This window comes from Miscanthus floridulus, chromosome 2 (genome assembly GCF_019320115.1).
Source record: "Miscanthus floridulus cultivar M001 chromosome 2, ASM1932011v1, whole genome shotgun sequence".
NCBI classification, from domain to species: domain Eukaryota; kingdom Viridiplantae; phylum Streptophyta; class Magnoliopsida; order Poales; family Poaceae; genus Miscanthus; species Miscanthus floridulus.
In genome coordinates this window covers 52,815,264-52,831,607 of record NC_089581.1, presented here as the reverse complement: position 1 = coordinate 52,831,607, position 16,344 = coordinate 52,815,264, and the positions used below count along the sequence as shown (strand labels likewise).

The 16,344-nt window shown below is 42.8% G+C and overlaps 1 protein-coding gene and 1 pseudogene across 1 annotated transcript; both read left to right on the top strand.

The window, feature by feature from the left end:
- Positions 1-4,301: 4,301 nt before the first annotated feature.
- LOC136538797 (probable serine protease EDA2) lies at positions 4,302-9,641 on the top strand. The gene is made up of 14 exons (XM_066530751.1): positions 4,302-4,600; positions 4,918-5,043; positions 5,451-5,606; positions 5,695-5,877; positions 5,984-6,100; positions 6,616-6,669; positions 6,749-6,820; positions 7,029-7,134; positions 7,284-7,380; positions 7,674-7,768; positions 8,644-8,718; positions 8,878-8,961; positions 9,146-9,244; positions 9,439-9,641. The coding sequence occupies exons 1-14, from the start codon at positions 4,388-4,390 to the stop codon at positions 9,489-9,491; spliced, it is 1,530 nt and encodes a 509-aa protein (XP_066386848.1). The 5' UTR covers positions 4,302-4,387; the 3' UTR covers positions 9,492-9,641.
- Positions 9,642-10,393: 752 nt separating this feature from the next.
- On the top strand, positions 10,394-14,331 carry LOC136538796 (probable serine protease EDA2; annotated as a pseudogene).
- Positions 14,332-16,344: the final 2,013 nt, after the last annotated feature.

Sequence of the window (16,344 nt, the reverse complement as noted above, 5' to 3'; positions counted from 1 at the left end):
AAACTAACACGGAGGAAAAGACCCGACGGACACCTCGAGCCCATGAACGCCCAATTCTATGGAATGCGGCCCATTGATCTCACTCAGCCTTAGCAACGAATGCCCCCCGCACTACAACAAGAACACTGCTCAAGCCCAAGTGGATAGCCTTTCGAACGTGCGGCCCAATACTTACCCCGCATCTACGTTAGTTCGGTACCCATGCTCCACTCAAAAAAAAAAGTACCTTCCCCATGCACGAGGTTACGAAATCCACTTTTTAACGAAGTAGTACGAAATTCACTTCCTCAAATAAAAAAAAAGCCTTGCTAGCGTAGGATGGTGCCCGCACCGAGAGCGAGCGAGCGCCTACCGCGTCGGCTTTGTGAGCGAGCGCACCAGCAGTTGGCCCGCGCCGTCCCGGACGTCCCCTGCGCCGTCCTCGTCGTCGGCTGTTTTCCACGCGCATCCCATGTGCAACACCCGATCTATTTTTGAAACATTCAGATGCAATAGTTGCAACATGTAAAAAAAGACAGATGAAACACTTAAAACAAGCGTCTGAAACACTTACGAAAATGCCTGAAAACACTTGAAACTCATGCTTGCCACATCTAGATAAATCACTTGCAACATACGTCTGGAATGGATGAAACATTTGAAACATACACTTGAAACATACATGTATAGCCATTACAACATGTGCAACATTCCAATCTACTTTTGCAACATCGATATACAACACTTGTAACATACCTCTAAAACATCTGAGACACTTGAAACGTACTCTTGCAACATGCGTTTTTCACCCTTCTTCTTCTTTCGTACGACGCAACACAGAGCGAGGGAATGGCCGATTCCGGCAAGCCGACTGAGGGTGGTGGCGCGGCCTGGCAACGGCTAGTTGTGCCTGCGCCTAGCCTGGACCCGGCCAGCGACGGCCACCTCTTCTAGCTACCTGGGCACACACGACTGGAAGCCCTAATTTAGTTTTGGATAATTGATAAAACCTAGGACTAATCTTTGATCTAAGTGTATGAATTAGATAAGGTAGTCCAATCCGAGTGATGAAGCTACATGATGGTCATGGTGAAGGTGATGGCCACAATTAACATGATCGAGTGCTTTACATTTGGAAAAGAAGAAAGAAAGAAACAAAAATAGTCTCAAGGCAAAGGTATATTGAGAGGAGCCATTTTTGGTTTGCGCTCAAGACACTATAGAGGATGTGGGTGATTTAGGATCGATAGCCGTACTATAAAGAGAAAAAATATTTGGCTAAGCGCTTATCGAGTGCCACTAGGTGACATGATTCTTGCATATGCATTTAGAAATCTAGTGTGCTAATTTTGACCTTTGTAAAATGCTTTGAAAATACTAACACACGTCCACACAAGTTCTACACTTTGCGGTTAGCAAATTGGAAGCAAGGATGAAGCGGTTGTGAACTTAGAAAAAAAGGAAGAGAAAGTCCACGACCTGACGCAACAGTCGGGGATGACCTGCGCGTCTGGTCATTTATAGGAGGCGGCGCAGTGACTGGCCAAGAGTGAGGAGATGCGACCGGACGCAGCGACCTGATGCTGACCGTGCGTCCGGTCATTGCGTGCAGAAGAGAAGCAGGATGGCCTCGCGACCGGACTCTGCTGGCAACTTGTGATCGGATGCGCAGGGGTGTGTCAGGTCATCGCTGACGTACGCTGACATCACTGTCCTGCGCGAGGCTTGAACTGACCTGACTCTGGGGCGCGTCTGGTACTGTGTGGCCTAACACGTCCGGTCCATAGAAAACGCCTCGGGAAGCTTATTGAAAACGATCGGACGCCGAGGGCTCGAGCGTTAGGTGGCGCAAGCGGTGCGTCCGGTCACGACTTAACCGTTGGGGATCAATTTCTAGCCGTTGAGATAGTGCGATAGAGGTTGAATGGAAGGGACACGTGGATGGCGATGGTGGACCGGACGCTAGGCGCGTGTGTCCGATCACGCACCATCTGCGCGTCCGGTCGGCCCGAGGAAACAAGCAGTGGGGTTCCAACGGCTCCTTCGTGGTTGGCTCCTTATTTAAGTATTTTGGCCGGCCCTTGGCTCATACTCTTGGCACTTTGACATACTTAACATTCTTGTGAGTGTAGGCAAACACCTTTCACTCATCTCCATTATTGATTCATCATCATACTGAGATTGGAAGTGATTCTAAGTGTATTTGCTTGAGTGATTGCATCTAGTGGCACTTAGGGATCACTGTATCTGCGGATTTTCTTTGTTACTCTTTGTGGTTGCCACCACCTAGACGACTTGGAGCAGCGAAGGAGCTTCGGCACGTGTTGGTGATTGTTCGTGGCCGCTTCAGTGATTGTGAGGGGTCTTGTACCTTCCTCGACGGAGAGCTGAAATATAACTCTAGTGGATTGCTTATGTCATTGAGTTACCTCACTTTGTGGGTAGGTTCTTGCGGCGTCTAATTGTGTGGACGAGGTTCGTGCAACACCTTTTAGCCGCCGAACCACCAAGTGTGTCGACACAACGGGGACTAGCGTGCCGGCAAGCACGCGAACCTCGGGAGAAAAATTGCTTCTCTTGCCCATTGGTATTCTTCCGGTGATTGTATTGGCATTCATATTGTGATTGGTTCATCCCTCTATGCGGCGGTATAATAACTCAACTCACTACTTTACTTTCCCACAAACTAGTTGTAGCAAGCTATTTAGTATAGCAAGTTTGAGAGCTCTTAGTGAGTAGCAACTTAGTTTCTTATGTGCTTAGTGATCATAGCAACTAGAATTATTGGATAGGTGGCTTGCAACCCTTGTAGAGCTAGAGTAAGTTTGCATTTCGCCGTTTGTCATACTAATCAAATTGCTTTAGTGATCTTGTAGATTATTAAATAGGCTATTCACCCCCCTCTAGCCATATTAAGATCTTTCAACAGCGACCGGCACCTGCGCGCTTGCATGGCTGCTGCTGGCGAGCATGAGCAAGTAGGGGCTACGAGGAAGGAAGGGGTAGTGACAGAAGGCGGTCGGGGTGATGGAGAAAGACAAGCACGATGCCCGCCAGCCACAAACGTCCCGCCTCAGTGCCGCGTCGGGAAGATGAGGAGCGGTGTGGTAGAGAAGTATGTCAGGTAGAGACCGTTGGACTGTCGGTATGCGCTAGATTCAATTAAAATAGCGTTCAGTAGAAAAAACTGACGTGAAAAACTGTTCGGACGTCCGCTCACAAGCATTTTCAATAGAAAAAGGAGAGACATAAAGAAGTATACACTTCCTCTCACACAAAGAGTTCCTTATTGAGTGTCGTCCTAATAAAAAAAGGAAAAGATAGAAAGAAGTGTACGCTCCCTCTCACACAAAAAGTTCCTTGATATATCAGCAGACACTCTATTGAGTGTCTTCCTTTAAATAAAAGAGAATAAAAACCTGCACGCTTCCTCTCTCGGAAAAGGAAAAAAGAACCGCGCACACTTCCTCTTCTCTCATAAAAGAAAAAAAAACTATCAAAAAAAGAAAAAAGAAAAAAAAAGAAGTCTTTACATAAAAAAACAGAAATGCTATACACATACATGTATTTTAACACAAAAAATACATGATTTTTTTAATTCCTCTCTCTCTTTTTTCAACTGTCTTCTCTTTCCATTTTGTTTTAATTGTTGGAACCAGAGACTTTCTTGTTGCTCGTCACGGCTGGCTCCTTGCGATTGGCCGACTTCTCTCCCAAGAGACCGTCGACGACGCTGTTGGCGACGGCAACCACATCGACTCGTCGCTGACCAGCGGAGCTTACGACCTGCGTAGCAATGGAGACGAAAACATATGGAACCTTTTTTTTTTTCTTCAATAGAAAAAAATTATTTCTTGTGATATGTGATCTTGTGATTGTCTGAAGGTAGAAGAAGGCTGGAGGTAGAAGAAGAATGAAGGCTGTTGGATCTTAATTCTATGGTGCAGAAAAAATTATGTGTTGAAACTGCATAAAACATATGATTGTTGGATGGACAGACTTAAAAAAAACGTGTACGGTTTCGCCCAGCGCCTCTTGGCATTTGCTTTGCTTGCTCTTGAGTAGGGATGAAAACGGATTGGATACGGACATATATTACCGATATTATATTTGTTTTTATATTTTTGTTCGGATTCGGATTCAAATACGGATAGCGTCAGTCGGATAGGATACGATTGGATATTGACATCATAAATATGCGATTTGAGTATTCGAATACGGATACAGTATCAGATGTTGGATATCCAGACTCGAATACGGAACCTCTCTAAACGGATTCAGTCGAATACAGTCGGAAAATATCGGTACCATTTTCATCTTGCCCTGCTTGCCCATAGCTCCTACCTCCAAACGTTCTCCACTTCCACCCCCATCCATCCCACCACCGGGACGCATCAAGCAGCCGGCGATGGGGTCCGCCTCCGCCCGCGTCGGCACCGCCACCTCGTACCTCGTCGCCGCCGTCGCGCTCCTCCTCATGCTCGCGCGAGGCGGCGAGCCCGTCAGCCTCTGGCTCCCGCCGCCGACCGCCGGAGGTGGGGGCTTCCTCGGCGGCGCGGACCGTTACCTGACTCGGGAGGAGCACTGGATGACCCAGACCCTCGATCACTTCAACCCGACGGTATCCACTGCAAATCGATGTGTTCTCTCCGAATTTATGCTGACTTGAGGGTCGTTCTGCCGTTCGTTGGAACTGCTGGGAAATTTTTTATCCAATTGAAACTTTAATTACTGCGAGTTTCTAGTCTGCTGCAAAGCATGGGGTTGTTTTGTAATTCCTTGGCTCTTAGCTGATTCAGTTTCAAGTCGCAATGTTGTGGACCTTTGATTGTAACCTGCTATTGTTATCTCAGTGGTATTATACTCCAGAAGAAGACACAGACAATTCATTGTATCCATGATATGGACGAGGAATTTATATGCTTCTTTTGTATGCAGGACCATCGCCAATTCAAACAGCGTTACTATGAATTTCTCGACTACTACCGAGCTCCAAATGGCCCAATCTTCCTCTACATCTGTGGAGAAGCCTCGTGCACTGGGATTGGCAATAACTACTTAGCTGTGAGTTTAATGAGTATACACTATACAGACATGCAGCCACAATTTTTTTAGTTAAATGATTGGACATCCTATACTGCTTACTCTAGACATGATTCGTAATTTAGGGCGCGTTTAGATCCAAAAAATTTTGGGTTTTGGCTACTGTAGCACTTTCGTTTGTATTTGGTAATTAGTGTCTAATTATGGACTACTTAGGTTCAAAAGTTTCGTCTCGCGATTTCTCACCCAACTGTGCAATTAGTTTTTTTTTCGTCTACATTTAGTACTCCATGCATGTGCCGCAAGATTCGATGTGACGGGTACTATACAAAATTTTTTGGCAACTAAACGGGGCCTTACTCAATCATTTGTGTGCAACAACTCTGGCTGTTAGATAACATATACATGTTGATGGATTATGTTATTAGGTGATGGCGAAGAAATTTGGTGCTGCATTGGTTTCTCCTGAGCATCGATACTATGGAAAGAGTTCTCCTTTTAACAGTTTAACAGCAGAAAATCTACAGTTCTTGTCATCAAAGCAGGCTTTATTTGATCTTGCTGTTTTCCGCCAATATTATCAGGTGCGCCGTGTGCATATGTGATTATATTATTTGTCAGTGTTCAAATGTGTAGACCCTTGTTCTGAGCTTTGATTTCTGTCATTTGTAGGAAACCTTAAATGTGAAGTATAATCGCTCTGGGGCAGACAGTTCTTGGTTTGTTTTTGGAGGGTCATACGCCGGAGCACTCAGTGCTTGGTTCAGGTTGAAGTTTCCTCACTTGACATGTGGAAGCCTTGCAAGTTCAGGAGTCGTTCTTGCTGTATACAACTTTACTGATTTTGACAAACAGGTTGGTGCAGGAGTAGATCTTGATTTATGCATTCAACATTAAAGCACTTCAGTCTGCACCTGAACTCCTGAAGTTCTACTTCTGTGTATGATTTACACCTCTGTAGATTGGGATCTCTGCTGGTCCTGAATGCAAGGCAGCACTTCAAGAAATAACAAGACTTGTTGATGGACAACTTCAGTCTGGCCGCAACTCAGTTAAGGAGCTGTTTGGAGCACCAAAGGTATCCATTTGTGATATGAAGCGCATTTTTTTAGTTAATACAGCTTTGCAATCATATTTAGTTTGCAACTACATTTTTTTTACTTTCATGTTGAATGATCTTACATATTGTGTTGATGGTTTTGGTATGCATGAAGAGGACAATGCTAATTTGAAGAGAAATATAGTGGTGGTGCTTAAAAGAGAGTGCATTTACAATATAGATAGCAATATCTCCATCTCTTTTCTTGTTTATACATCATATCATATAAGGGGTTAGAGTCTGAGCATTTCCACACTACTGTTATTGGCTACCAGTGAACAATCTGTAGAAGAATTGTATGTTCATGCAAGCCAGACATCTCCTTTTCTGATGTGTCCAACTTATCGATCTTACCAATGCTTCTTTGGCCTAAGTTTTTCTTATATTAAAGTTTAAGCTATTTCTCATATATGGATCTGGAAAACATGCTTAAACTTATAGGTTTGCACCAGTGACTGCTCTTAGGTTCATGCACTTATTTTGTATATTTGCAGTTAGAAAATGATGGTGACTTCCTCTACTTACTGGCAGATGCTGCTGCTATTGCGGTATGATTCATCTACATCTATTTTTTACCTCTTTGTTTGTTGAAAGCAAGTGACCATTGAGAGCCTATACCATTTGCAGTTCCAATATGGTAATCCTGATGTCTTGTGCTCCCCACTAGCTGAAGCAAAGAAGAATGGGACAGACTTGGTGGTAAGTAGTTTGTTATTTGAAAGCAGGATTAAAAGGGAAACCTTTTTCAAGAATCATGTGATGACTAAGTTGCTAAAATGTCTGTTTTCTAAAGATGTTTATTGTAAGTAAGCGCATGATAATTCCTTGTGGACCTTGATTTTTATTTCAGTTGTGCTACCTAAATTTCTAGTAAATCTAGTATGCTCTAACAACTGTTATTATGCAGGAAACATTTGCTAGTTACGTGAAAGATTATTACATTGGAAAATTTGGGGCATCAGTAGCATCATATGATCAACAATATTTGAAGAACACAACTCCTGCTGAATCCTGTAAATATCAACCCGATATTCAATTTTAGTATTTTACCAAATATCATGATTTAAGAGTTAGAATGAAACTATGTGCATGGCTATTGTTAATGTTATCTGAACATTTTTCTATTTTATTGACCGTGCATTTGACTATTGATTCTATTTAGCATATAGACTATGGTGGTACCAAGTTTGCAGTGAGGTTGCATATTTCCAGGTGGCACCAAAAAATGATAGTGTCCGTTCCCCAAAGATTGACACAAGGTTAGTAGAGATACTATGCTCATTCACACCTTTTGTCTCTACCAAGTATCCTTTACTTATCCTTTTTCTTATTTCTACTACAAAGCTGCACTAGCCACTATCAAATCTTAAGATGAGCACTTCCACCATTGACTATATGAAAGTTGTCTCTGTTTTTTCTCTCTCTCTCTTTTTCTTCTTTTTTTAAGGAAAAGTCATCCCAGTCTATCAACTAGGATCTTCTGTAATTTTAATGTGATTACATTTCTAAACCTTGTATTCATTTGCATCCTTGTGTTTGCAATTGTTTCTAGGTACCATTTGGACTTGTGCAGAAATGTTTTTGGCGAAGGAGTCTACCCTGATGTCTTCATGACAAACTTATACTATGGAGGCACAGCAATTGCAGGTATGGCCTTTGAATCCTCTGAATTATTCGCTTCAGTCCTTGAGCTATTAACTTTATGTCATTTTGCTTTCCTTTACCTTGAAAATTTGAGTCATCTGTGGAAGGGCCTTTGGTGCGGTGGTAGGGCTGTCCAGTGGGACGCTACCCACCAGAGTTCAAATCCTGGCGCCGCACTTTTTTCTGGAATTTTTTTCTAGGAAGAGTAGGTTACACGCACACAGGCCTCCCAATCTCTTTCTTTGCGTGTGTATTGACGTGCACACATGCGTGTGCGTGTGGAGTGTGTGGGTTGTGTGCGTCTAGTTGTACCCTCTCAAAAAACAATTGAGTCATCTCTTCCTTTGGAAAAATTAAAAATAATAAGGATTTATCATGATTTATTTTTGAGGTTTCCACTACTAATTGTTATGAGATAGTACTATCAGTGTGTCAGTAACATATCAATTTTGTGAGGTCTGGGTGCTCTAGATGCACAACAGGCTGACATGTGAGGTCAGGATCAATGAACACTGGTAGAGGAACAGCAAAAGAGTTGAGTGGCTTCATCAGCCTGTTCGGTTGGCTGGTTCGTGAAGAAGTACTGTTGGCTGGTTTGTGTGAGAGAAAAATACTGTTTCGGCTAGAAATTTACGATCGTTTACGACAAGCCACAGCCAAACGAACAGGCTGCATATCTGCAGTGCTAATGGCCATGTGCTTTTTTTTTTGCCACGCTAGTAACTTTGCGTTGTATAATCTTTAAATCGATATTATGGATATCCAATTGTGTGCAATGGTGTGTGCACAATACTTCAGATTACAGTGCGACTTCCATAGTAGTGTACCTACTGGTAAAAAAATCAAGTATTTGAAATTAATAAATCACATGCCTGCAGGTTCTAAAATTGTTTTTGCAAATGGATCTCAAGACCCATGGCGACATGCTTCTAAGCAGAAATCGTCAGACGAATGTGAGCATTTTTACTCCTACATGTCACTTCGTCACCATTTCCCTGTTTCATACATATACACATACGCTATGATGCTATATTTTTATCTGATATAAAAGCGGTAAACATTTCTTTTTCTGATGCTACTATATGCTTATGAAAGTTCTGCTATGCCTGCAGTGCCATCATACTTAATTGAGTGCAAGAACTGCGGACATTGCAGTGATCTCTCTGGATGCCCTCAAGCTCCTTCAAACATTGAAGGTAGATCCATCATTCAAACTTTTGCTGAAATTATGCTTGACATGATAGCGCAGGGGACCTTTGAATTTGCTAATTATAATTTCTGCTTTCATTGCATCATCAAGGATTAAGTTAGTTTTAGTCCCCTAGATTGTATAATTTGCAAGTGACCCCAATTTCGAGTTGTTTGTATTGTGCCCTCCAGGCGATTCATCCAAGTGCTCACCTCCTGAATCTCTGAACAAAGTAAGAAAGGAGATTGTTGATCACATCGTCCTGTGGTTATCAGAATGCCAAGAGCAAGGTTAGTTTGGTTTATGTGTCTGCTCTGCCACTGAATATAGCGGTTTTCAATTATCCTTGATATTTTCTATCTAATGCCTCTGTAACATTGGCTCTGATCTTTTGCGCTATCTAAGGGCTGTGATGACTGACAGCTACGCCACCTCCAATTCAATCCAGTTTTGAACTAACATTGTTGCTCTATCTGCATTTCAGGACATGACAAGGAGCCATCACTGGGAAGCAGGTGGAGCTTAGCTACTATTTGACCAATCTGTGGAAGCTATAAGCATGTGCTGTTAGACCTAGGAAAATCTGTTATCTTTTCTTGCAGTACCGTGGTATATCGTTTCCGCAAACCATACAGGCTGATGAGTAATCCACCGGTGGCAAATAAATAAAAGCGGCAGTTCTCAGTCTCTCCGTTTCTAAAAAAGTTCTCAGTCACTCAGCATCTTGGGATGCTTGCTTGCGGTGCTCAGACGTGAGAAATGTCCACCGTTCTGGACTCGGATGCGTTGACCTGTAGAGACGATGCCATGATTTGAAAATGTTTTGACGATCTGCACACTGACAAATTCGTTAATATACTTGTATATTTATACATCTGGCGCATACCCTTCAGCATGAGAAATGATTGCGGTCTCGTTCGCTGGTCTGAATCTTGGCTGCAACTAGTCGAAGAAAAACACTGTTTTGGTTGAATTGCTGTGAGAGAAAAACACTGTTACGGCTGAAAAAATAAGCCGAACAAATCGAATATGAGGTAAGCTGAACGGGGCCTGCAATGTTTTCCCTTGTGGTAATTTTCTGAATAAATCTGAGAGGTGCTGTACTGACTGACACATCGTATTCAACTGACACGATCACATGGTTATAAAATTTCCAAAGAGAAAAGGAGAACGTGTCCGTTCCGACGCGTCACGGAATGAACAAAGGTCCTGCAGTGAGCAGGTGCAGTACCTAATCATGGACGACGTCACGACGAAAGCTGACAGTTTTATGACCATCCTGCTAGCTCGCACCGTCGAAGGCATGTTGTTTTCTGGGCTGATTGAGCTTATTTGTTGTGAGAGAAAAATATAGTTGGCGGCTGAAGCCAACGTGCAATCTGCGCCATCGGCAGGCCGCTGTCAGAGCGGCGGTCCCGTCAGGCCGTCACGCAGCACAAAAGCCCAGCCCAAGGCAAGAGTCGCATAACAAGAGCCACTGGAGTATACTACAGTACACTACTGGGCTGGAACGCGACGGGAGAGAATTTTCAGCCGGAGAGGTGGAGACCGATGATGGGGTCTCGCGCTCGCATCGTCTCCCTCCTCCTCTCCTTCCTCTTCGCGCGCGCCGCCGAGCCGATCGCCGCCGCCGACGCACCTGCCGGCAGCAGGCACCTTACGAAGGACGAGCGGCGGATGAACCAGCGCCTCGACCACTTCTCCCCCACTGTGAGTCAACTCCCTCTCCGGTTCCCTCCCAGTCGCGCCTCGCGCGGTTATATGAAGCAAGAAGCATTCCCGAAACGATCCCTGCGCTGCGGCTGCGCGCACGGCGCACCCGTACTGCGGCCTGCGGGAGAGTTCTTGTTGGAGCGCCTTCGCTCACGCCGGCCACCGGGCCACGGCTTTAATTTTCAGGACCACCGGCAATTCAAGCAGCGCTACTTCGAGTTCCTTGACTACCAACTGTCTTCCTGCGCATCTGCGGCGAGTCCGCCTGCGACGGCATCCCCAACGACTACCTGGCCGTGAGTTGCTACTCGCATCGCACTCTCACACTGTCAAACACAGCACGTACATACGTTGATACATACATACACCTGGACAACTGCTTCCCGTACTCCGTCTCGTGCTGATGAACCGCCTGGTCCCTGTGCTCAGGTGCTCGCCAAGAAGTTCGGCGCCGCGGTGGTGACGCCGGAGCACCGGTACTACGGGAAGAGCTGTCCCTTCAAGCAGCTGACCACCGAGAACCTGAGGTTCCTGTCATCGAAGCAGGCCCTGTTCGACTTGGCCGTCTTCCGGCAGTACTATCAGGTTGCATTGACATTTTGTTGCCTGATTCAGCATCTAATTTTCTCAATAACGTGAGCCTTTTTTCTTTCTGTTTTTCCTTTTTTTCTTTAGGAATCTTTGAATGCCCGGTACAACCGATCAGGTTTTGACAATCCCTGGTTCGTCATCGGGATCTCCTACTCCGGCGCTCTCAGCGCTTGGTTCAGGCTCAAGTTCCCCCATTTGACATGTGGGAGCCTCGCGAGCTCAGGGGTGGTTCTTGCAGTGTACAACTACATCGACTTTGACAAGCAGGTTGATAGTACGGGCATAGGTGGAGATGGCACATATTAATTCTGTCTGCTTTATTTATGTACTTCGACCCAATTCAGGTCTCCTTTATTATGTAGGTTGGAGAGTCAGCTGGCCCTGAGTGCAACAGGAAATAACTGAACTTGTTGATGAACAGCTCCGGTTGGACAGTCACTCGGTGAAGGCTCTGTTTGGAGCACAGACGGTAAATATTATTGTACATAACAAGTTGATGATGCCAATTTCTCATTAGTTCAATTCTCTGATGATATATTTTACTCTGCGTGCAGTTCAAAAATGATGGTGACTTCCTCTTCTTCCTGGCAGATGCCGCAGCTATAACAGTATGCATAATCTTTTTCTATGTTGCTTCTATTGAAAAGTATCTTTTGTGGGTGTTTGAGAGCCAATGCCATTTTGCAGTTCCAATATGGGAATCCAGATGCCTTGTGCCCTCAGCTAATAGAGGCAAAGAAGAACAGGAAAAACTTGGAGGTACATGTCCCTTCTTCTATAGTTGTACTTGATATTTTCTGTAATATCTTGCTGGAGCGAGCAAAGAAATAACTACATATATTAATATTTTATATAGAAATTGCCTTACTAGTTCAATGCCTGCAATCGCGCCACAAGAAAATAAGAGGAATGGGCAAAGTACTTTAATCTATGAAGATGGAAAACAGTTATACTATTGAGTGATGAGTGAAGATTCTGCAGGCAACATATCGATGGATGACCAAACACATTATATATTTTTTTCCTATTATTTCTTCCCCCTTTAGAGCTTCCTTGTTTATCCTCCATTTACTGGTTTTGCAGGAAGCATATGCTCAGTTTGTGAAAGATTTTTACATTAAAAAAATGGAGACACCACCATCTTCGTATGATCGAGAATATTTGAAGGAAACAACTTCAGATGATTCTGGTAAATGATGTTCTACTTGTTTTCTTTAATAAAAAATAGAAACTGTGCTTGCATCTAAGAGCGAAACACCATGACAACTCTTGTTTGGTATTCAAATTTACATACCTACAAGGTACTTATTCACGTTACAATTCCTTTTAGGTTCTAGGCTCTGGTGGTTCCAAGTTTGCAGTGAGGTTGCCTACTTTCAAGTGGCACCCAAAAATGATAGCGTTCGTTCTGCAAGGATCAATACGAAGTAATATTTCTTATCCTTCTTCTGTGTGTTTCGACTTTTGACATATCTATCAGGTTTTACATGTTCTGATATTCCAAACTGTGTTACAATATCTTTATGGTTTAACATGTCTGGGTCATAGTATATTGGATTGGAGTAGCACGAGCATACTGACTACTATGTACTTTTCTTTAGTCATCTCATTGCACTATACTATACAGACCTTACACGTTTTGAACTTCCAGGTACCATTTGATCGTCTGTTGTGTGACACCAAAGTGACAACGAGCTGCTCTTTCAACTTTGCAATCTACTTGCCTTTTCTCTGATGCTTCGTCAAATATGTACAGCTTCTAAAATTGTGTTTACAAATGGCTCCCAAGATCCATGGCGTCATGCCTCCAAGCAGAAATCATCGAAAGACAGTGAGTCCTCCAGAACTCTTTATGATGTTCCTTGTTCTTTATCCATTAGCCATACAAATCCGAACGACTTATTTTGCCCTGTGTAAGTACTTTTCTATAGGTAGCTGGCTTTGTGTATACTGATAGATGTTCCATAAACCATGCAGTGCCATCGTACCTAATGAAATGCAGAAATTGTGGACATGGAACTGATTTGAGGGGCTGTCCGCAATGGCCTTTCAGGGTTGAAGGTAATTTGGAAGAAAAAAAAAAACGTTCCATAAAGCTTTGCTGTGATTGCAATACAACAATCTACTTTCTTTCTGTCTACTACAGTGTAGTAATATAGTGTATTAGTGTTGGCAGAGTAGTTTACATGAGTTTTATACAACCTCTTGATTTATCACCCACTTTAGATGAGAATGCTCACTCGTTATGCACTGATCAGGGGACTCTTCAAACTGCTCATCTCCCGCAGCAGTCAATGCAGTAAGAGAGAGGATCGCCAAGCACATTGACCTGTGGCTGTCGCAATGCAATAAGCCATCAGTAGGGTATGGGTCTCTGCCCCTCTAGCTACATTCTGGTGGGCGTGCAGTCCATCTAACTCAAACCTGGCAACTTGTGAATTCTGATCCTGTGCTGCTCTTTTCGATTGACGCAGGGCCTGGTAACCACTGATTAGTGGTTGTTCCACTGGGAAAGATTGGAAAGAGGTTTGGATGTCCTGGAGTAAGCTTGTGTTGGGAAATACTCCGTGCATAACTACCTCGGACTACGGCTATGTGCATTTTCAAAAGCAGATATTTTCTAGGTGGTGGAACAACTTGGCAGCTTCGGTATCATGCATATGGCCGATTTTGGAATGCAGATGACAGGACATATAGGATCTACTAGTTCGTAGTTCGGACAAGTTGGGTGGATCAGGGAATCAGCCACATAAACTGCAAGGTCCGTTATGTGCTAGGCGACATGCCGACATGGTTAACATATAAAGAGCACCTGGTGCCTGCCTACATCTCGCTCACTGTACGTTTTAATATGAGCCCTTGTTTAGTTCCACCCTAATTTCCAAAAAGTTGCTACAGTACCTGTCACATCGAATGTTTGCGACCCATACATGGAGCATTAAATGTAGACGAAAAGAAAAACTAATTGCACAGTTTGGTGGGAAATTGCGAGACGAATGTTTTGAGCCTAATTAGTCCATGTTTGAACACTATTTGCCAAATAAAAACGAACGTGCTACAGTAGCTCCAAAATCCAAATTCCTGGAACTAAACAAGGGCTGAGACATGATGGTTCTATCCCATTGCATTTGTATATTCCATGAGGTGGTAAGTGAGCTGATTGGTACGGTTCACCTGCCGTTACGCTTGTTTGATAGCGCACAATTCCTTGCCATATGCTATTCTTGACGCCGTAGGCCCGTAGCTCACATTTCCACAAGAAAAATGAGCACGTAATCCTTATGTTTCCCTGTCGCACGCTGTGTATCATTGTATTAATAAGACTCAATGTGAACAGGAACGAAACAGATCCTGGTCTAGAAGAATGAACTGGAGTTGATGCCGTGTGCATATTAATACGCAGCATGGACGGCTATACGTTTCGCTTTTATTTACTTTTGATGATATCATTATCTCTCGATCTTAATACAATAATATGCAAGCCTTTTGCGTATTCGAGAAAAAAACTTTTAATGATATCATATAACCCATATTTTCCTAGGAAGCAAAAAAATAAGAAAAAAGAAAAAGAAATTGATTGATCTTTACTAGTCCATTAATCGCTCTCATATATGCTAAATCTTATGAGACACTATATGTTAATTTTAAGAGTGAATTGTGCTATGGGTCCTTAAACTTTTCTTCACTTCTCACATAGTCCAGTAAACTTTTTTTCGCCTATCTGGGTCCATAAACTTTGTCTCTACCTCCTAGTCACCATCCAAAGTAGGCTATATAGGACTTTGCTGCCTACGTGGCCATTGATATGGTGCCACGTGCTCTTTTTTTATTTCATAAACTGGCTAAAACTTTGAAAATTTGTCTAAAATCATAGAAAATCGTAAAAAGAAAACTCCAGTTTTCTTAGACTCCACATGGGTAGATCTATGCAATAGATATATAATATGACATGCTTTAGTTTAAAATTTTTGATGTAGTTGTAGATCTATGCAGATCTATGTGTTTCTGTTTGATTCATAACTGCAGCTCATGTGCTTCAATTGTGGTAAAATTTTTATGGTAGGCTGCTCATTGTATACTCGAGCTATGTCAAAATTTTCAGGTTCAGTGGACCATGTATGCTTCTTTAATAGTTAATAAATAATTAAAAGGTGTAAAAATGGAAAATGTGGTTCCATTGCCTTTTGATGATGTTTTTATGCATTGTGAACACTTACTATCACCATGTTGTTACAAAAAATGTTGAGATTTAGATTTATCCTTGCATCACATGCTTTCTTGCAATTCAAACTTGTTTTTTACTGCAGTAATTAATCTACTAGCTCTGGGCATTTAATCTTTTTATAGTAGCTATGTTTTGTTATCATCTATCACCCATAAAAATCCCAACTTCAAATTAAATGTTTGGTACACCACCTGTCGACGGCAAAAAGTGAACTCGTCGCTGACACACATAGCAAGCCGAGAGAAACCACGTGGAGCAGATCCCGAGCTCTCTCCAGATTTAGGAGGACACCGGACCGGATGGTCGTGACCTAGGGCGTGCCAGTCAATTTGATCCTATAATTGACAAGGAGAGAAATGTAATTAGTACTTTAAGGTGGAACATGTCGGTGTTGCTCCAGAAAGTTCTAAATGTGTGGCTAGATAGCCGATTCGATAAGGCTATAGACTAAATAGTCGATATCCAACATGTTCATGATATAGGATGTTGAAAAACGAATACTATTGGCAATTATCAGATATAAATGATATAAATCTAATGCCAATGATCATAAAACATGCAAAAACATGGTAGAGAGCTGATATGAATGAAAGCATTTGCATTGACTATACCCCGTATTGGCTCAAAGATCAGGACAAAAACAAGTACAATAATAAAAGCCAATACACTTGCAATGCATGGGCCATCGACAAAAACAGCCGATTCCAATGTAAACAGATGCATAGCATGTGATCAATCACTTATCTAGTATAGATGGATCTACAAGCTCATCGAATCTAACCTATCATCATTAACATAGGGAGTCGAGCGAGTCGAAGATAGCCATAATAATGATAACAAATTAAACTCTTAAAACACATA

Coding starts and splice junctions, on each gene's coding strand:
- LOC136538797 (XM_066530751.1), top strand. CDS start 4,388: ATGGGGTCCGCCTCCGCCCGCGTCGGCACCGCCACCTCGTACCTCGTC. Junction 4,601..4,917: donor TCGATCACTTCAACCCGACG/GTATCCACTGCA, acceptor TTTTGTATGCAG/GACCATCGCCAATTCAAACA. Junction 7,135..7,283: donor CACAACTCCTGCTGAATCCT/GTAAATATCAAC, acceptor GATTCTATTTAG/CATATAGACTATGGTGGTAC.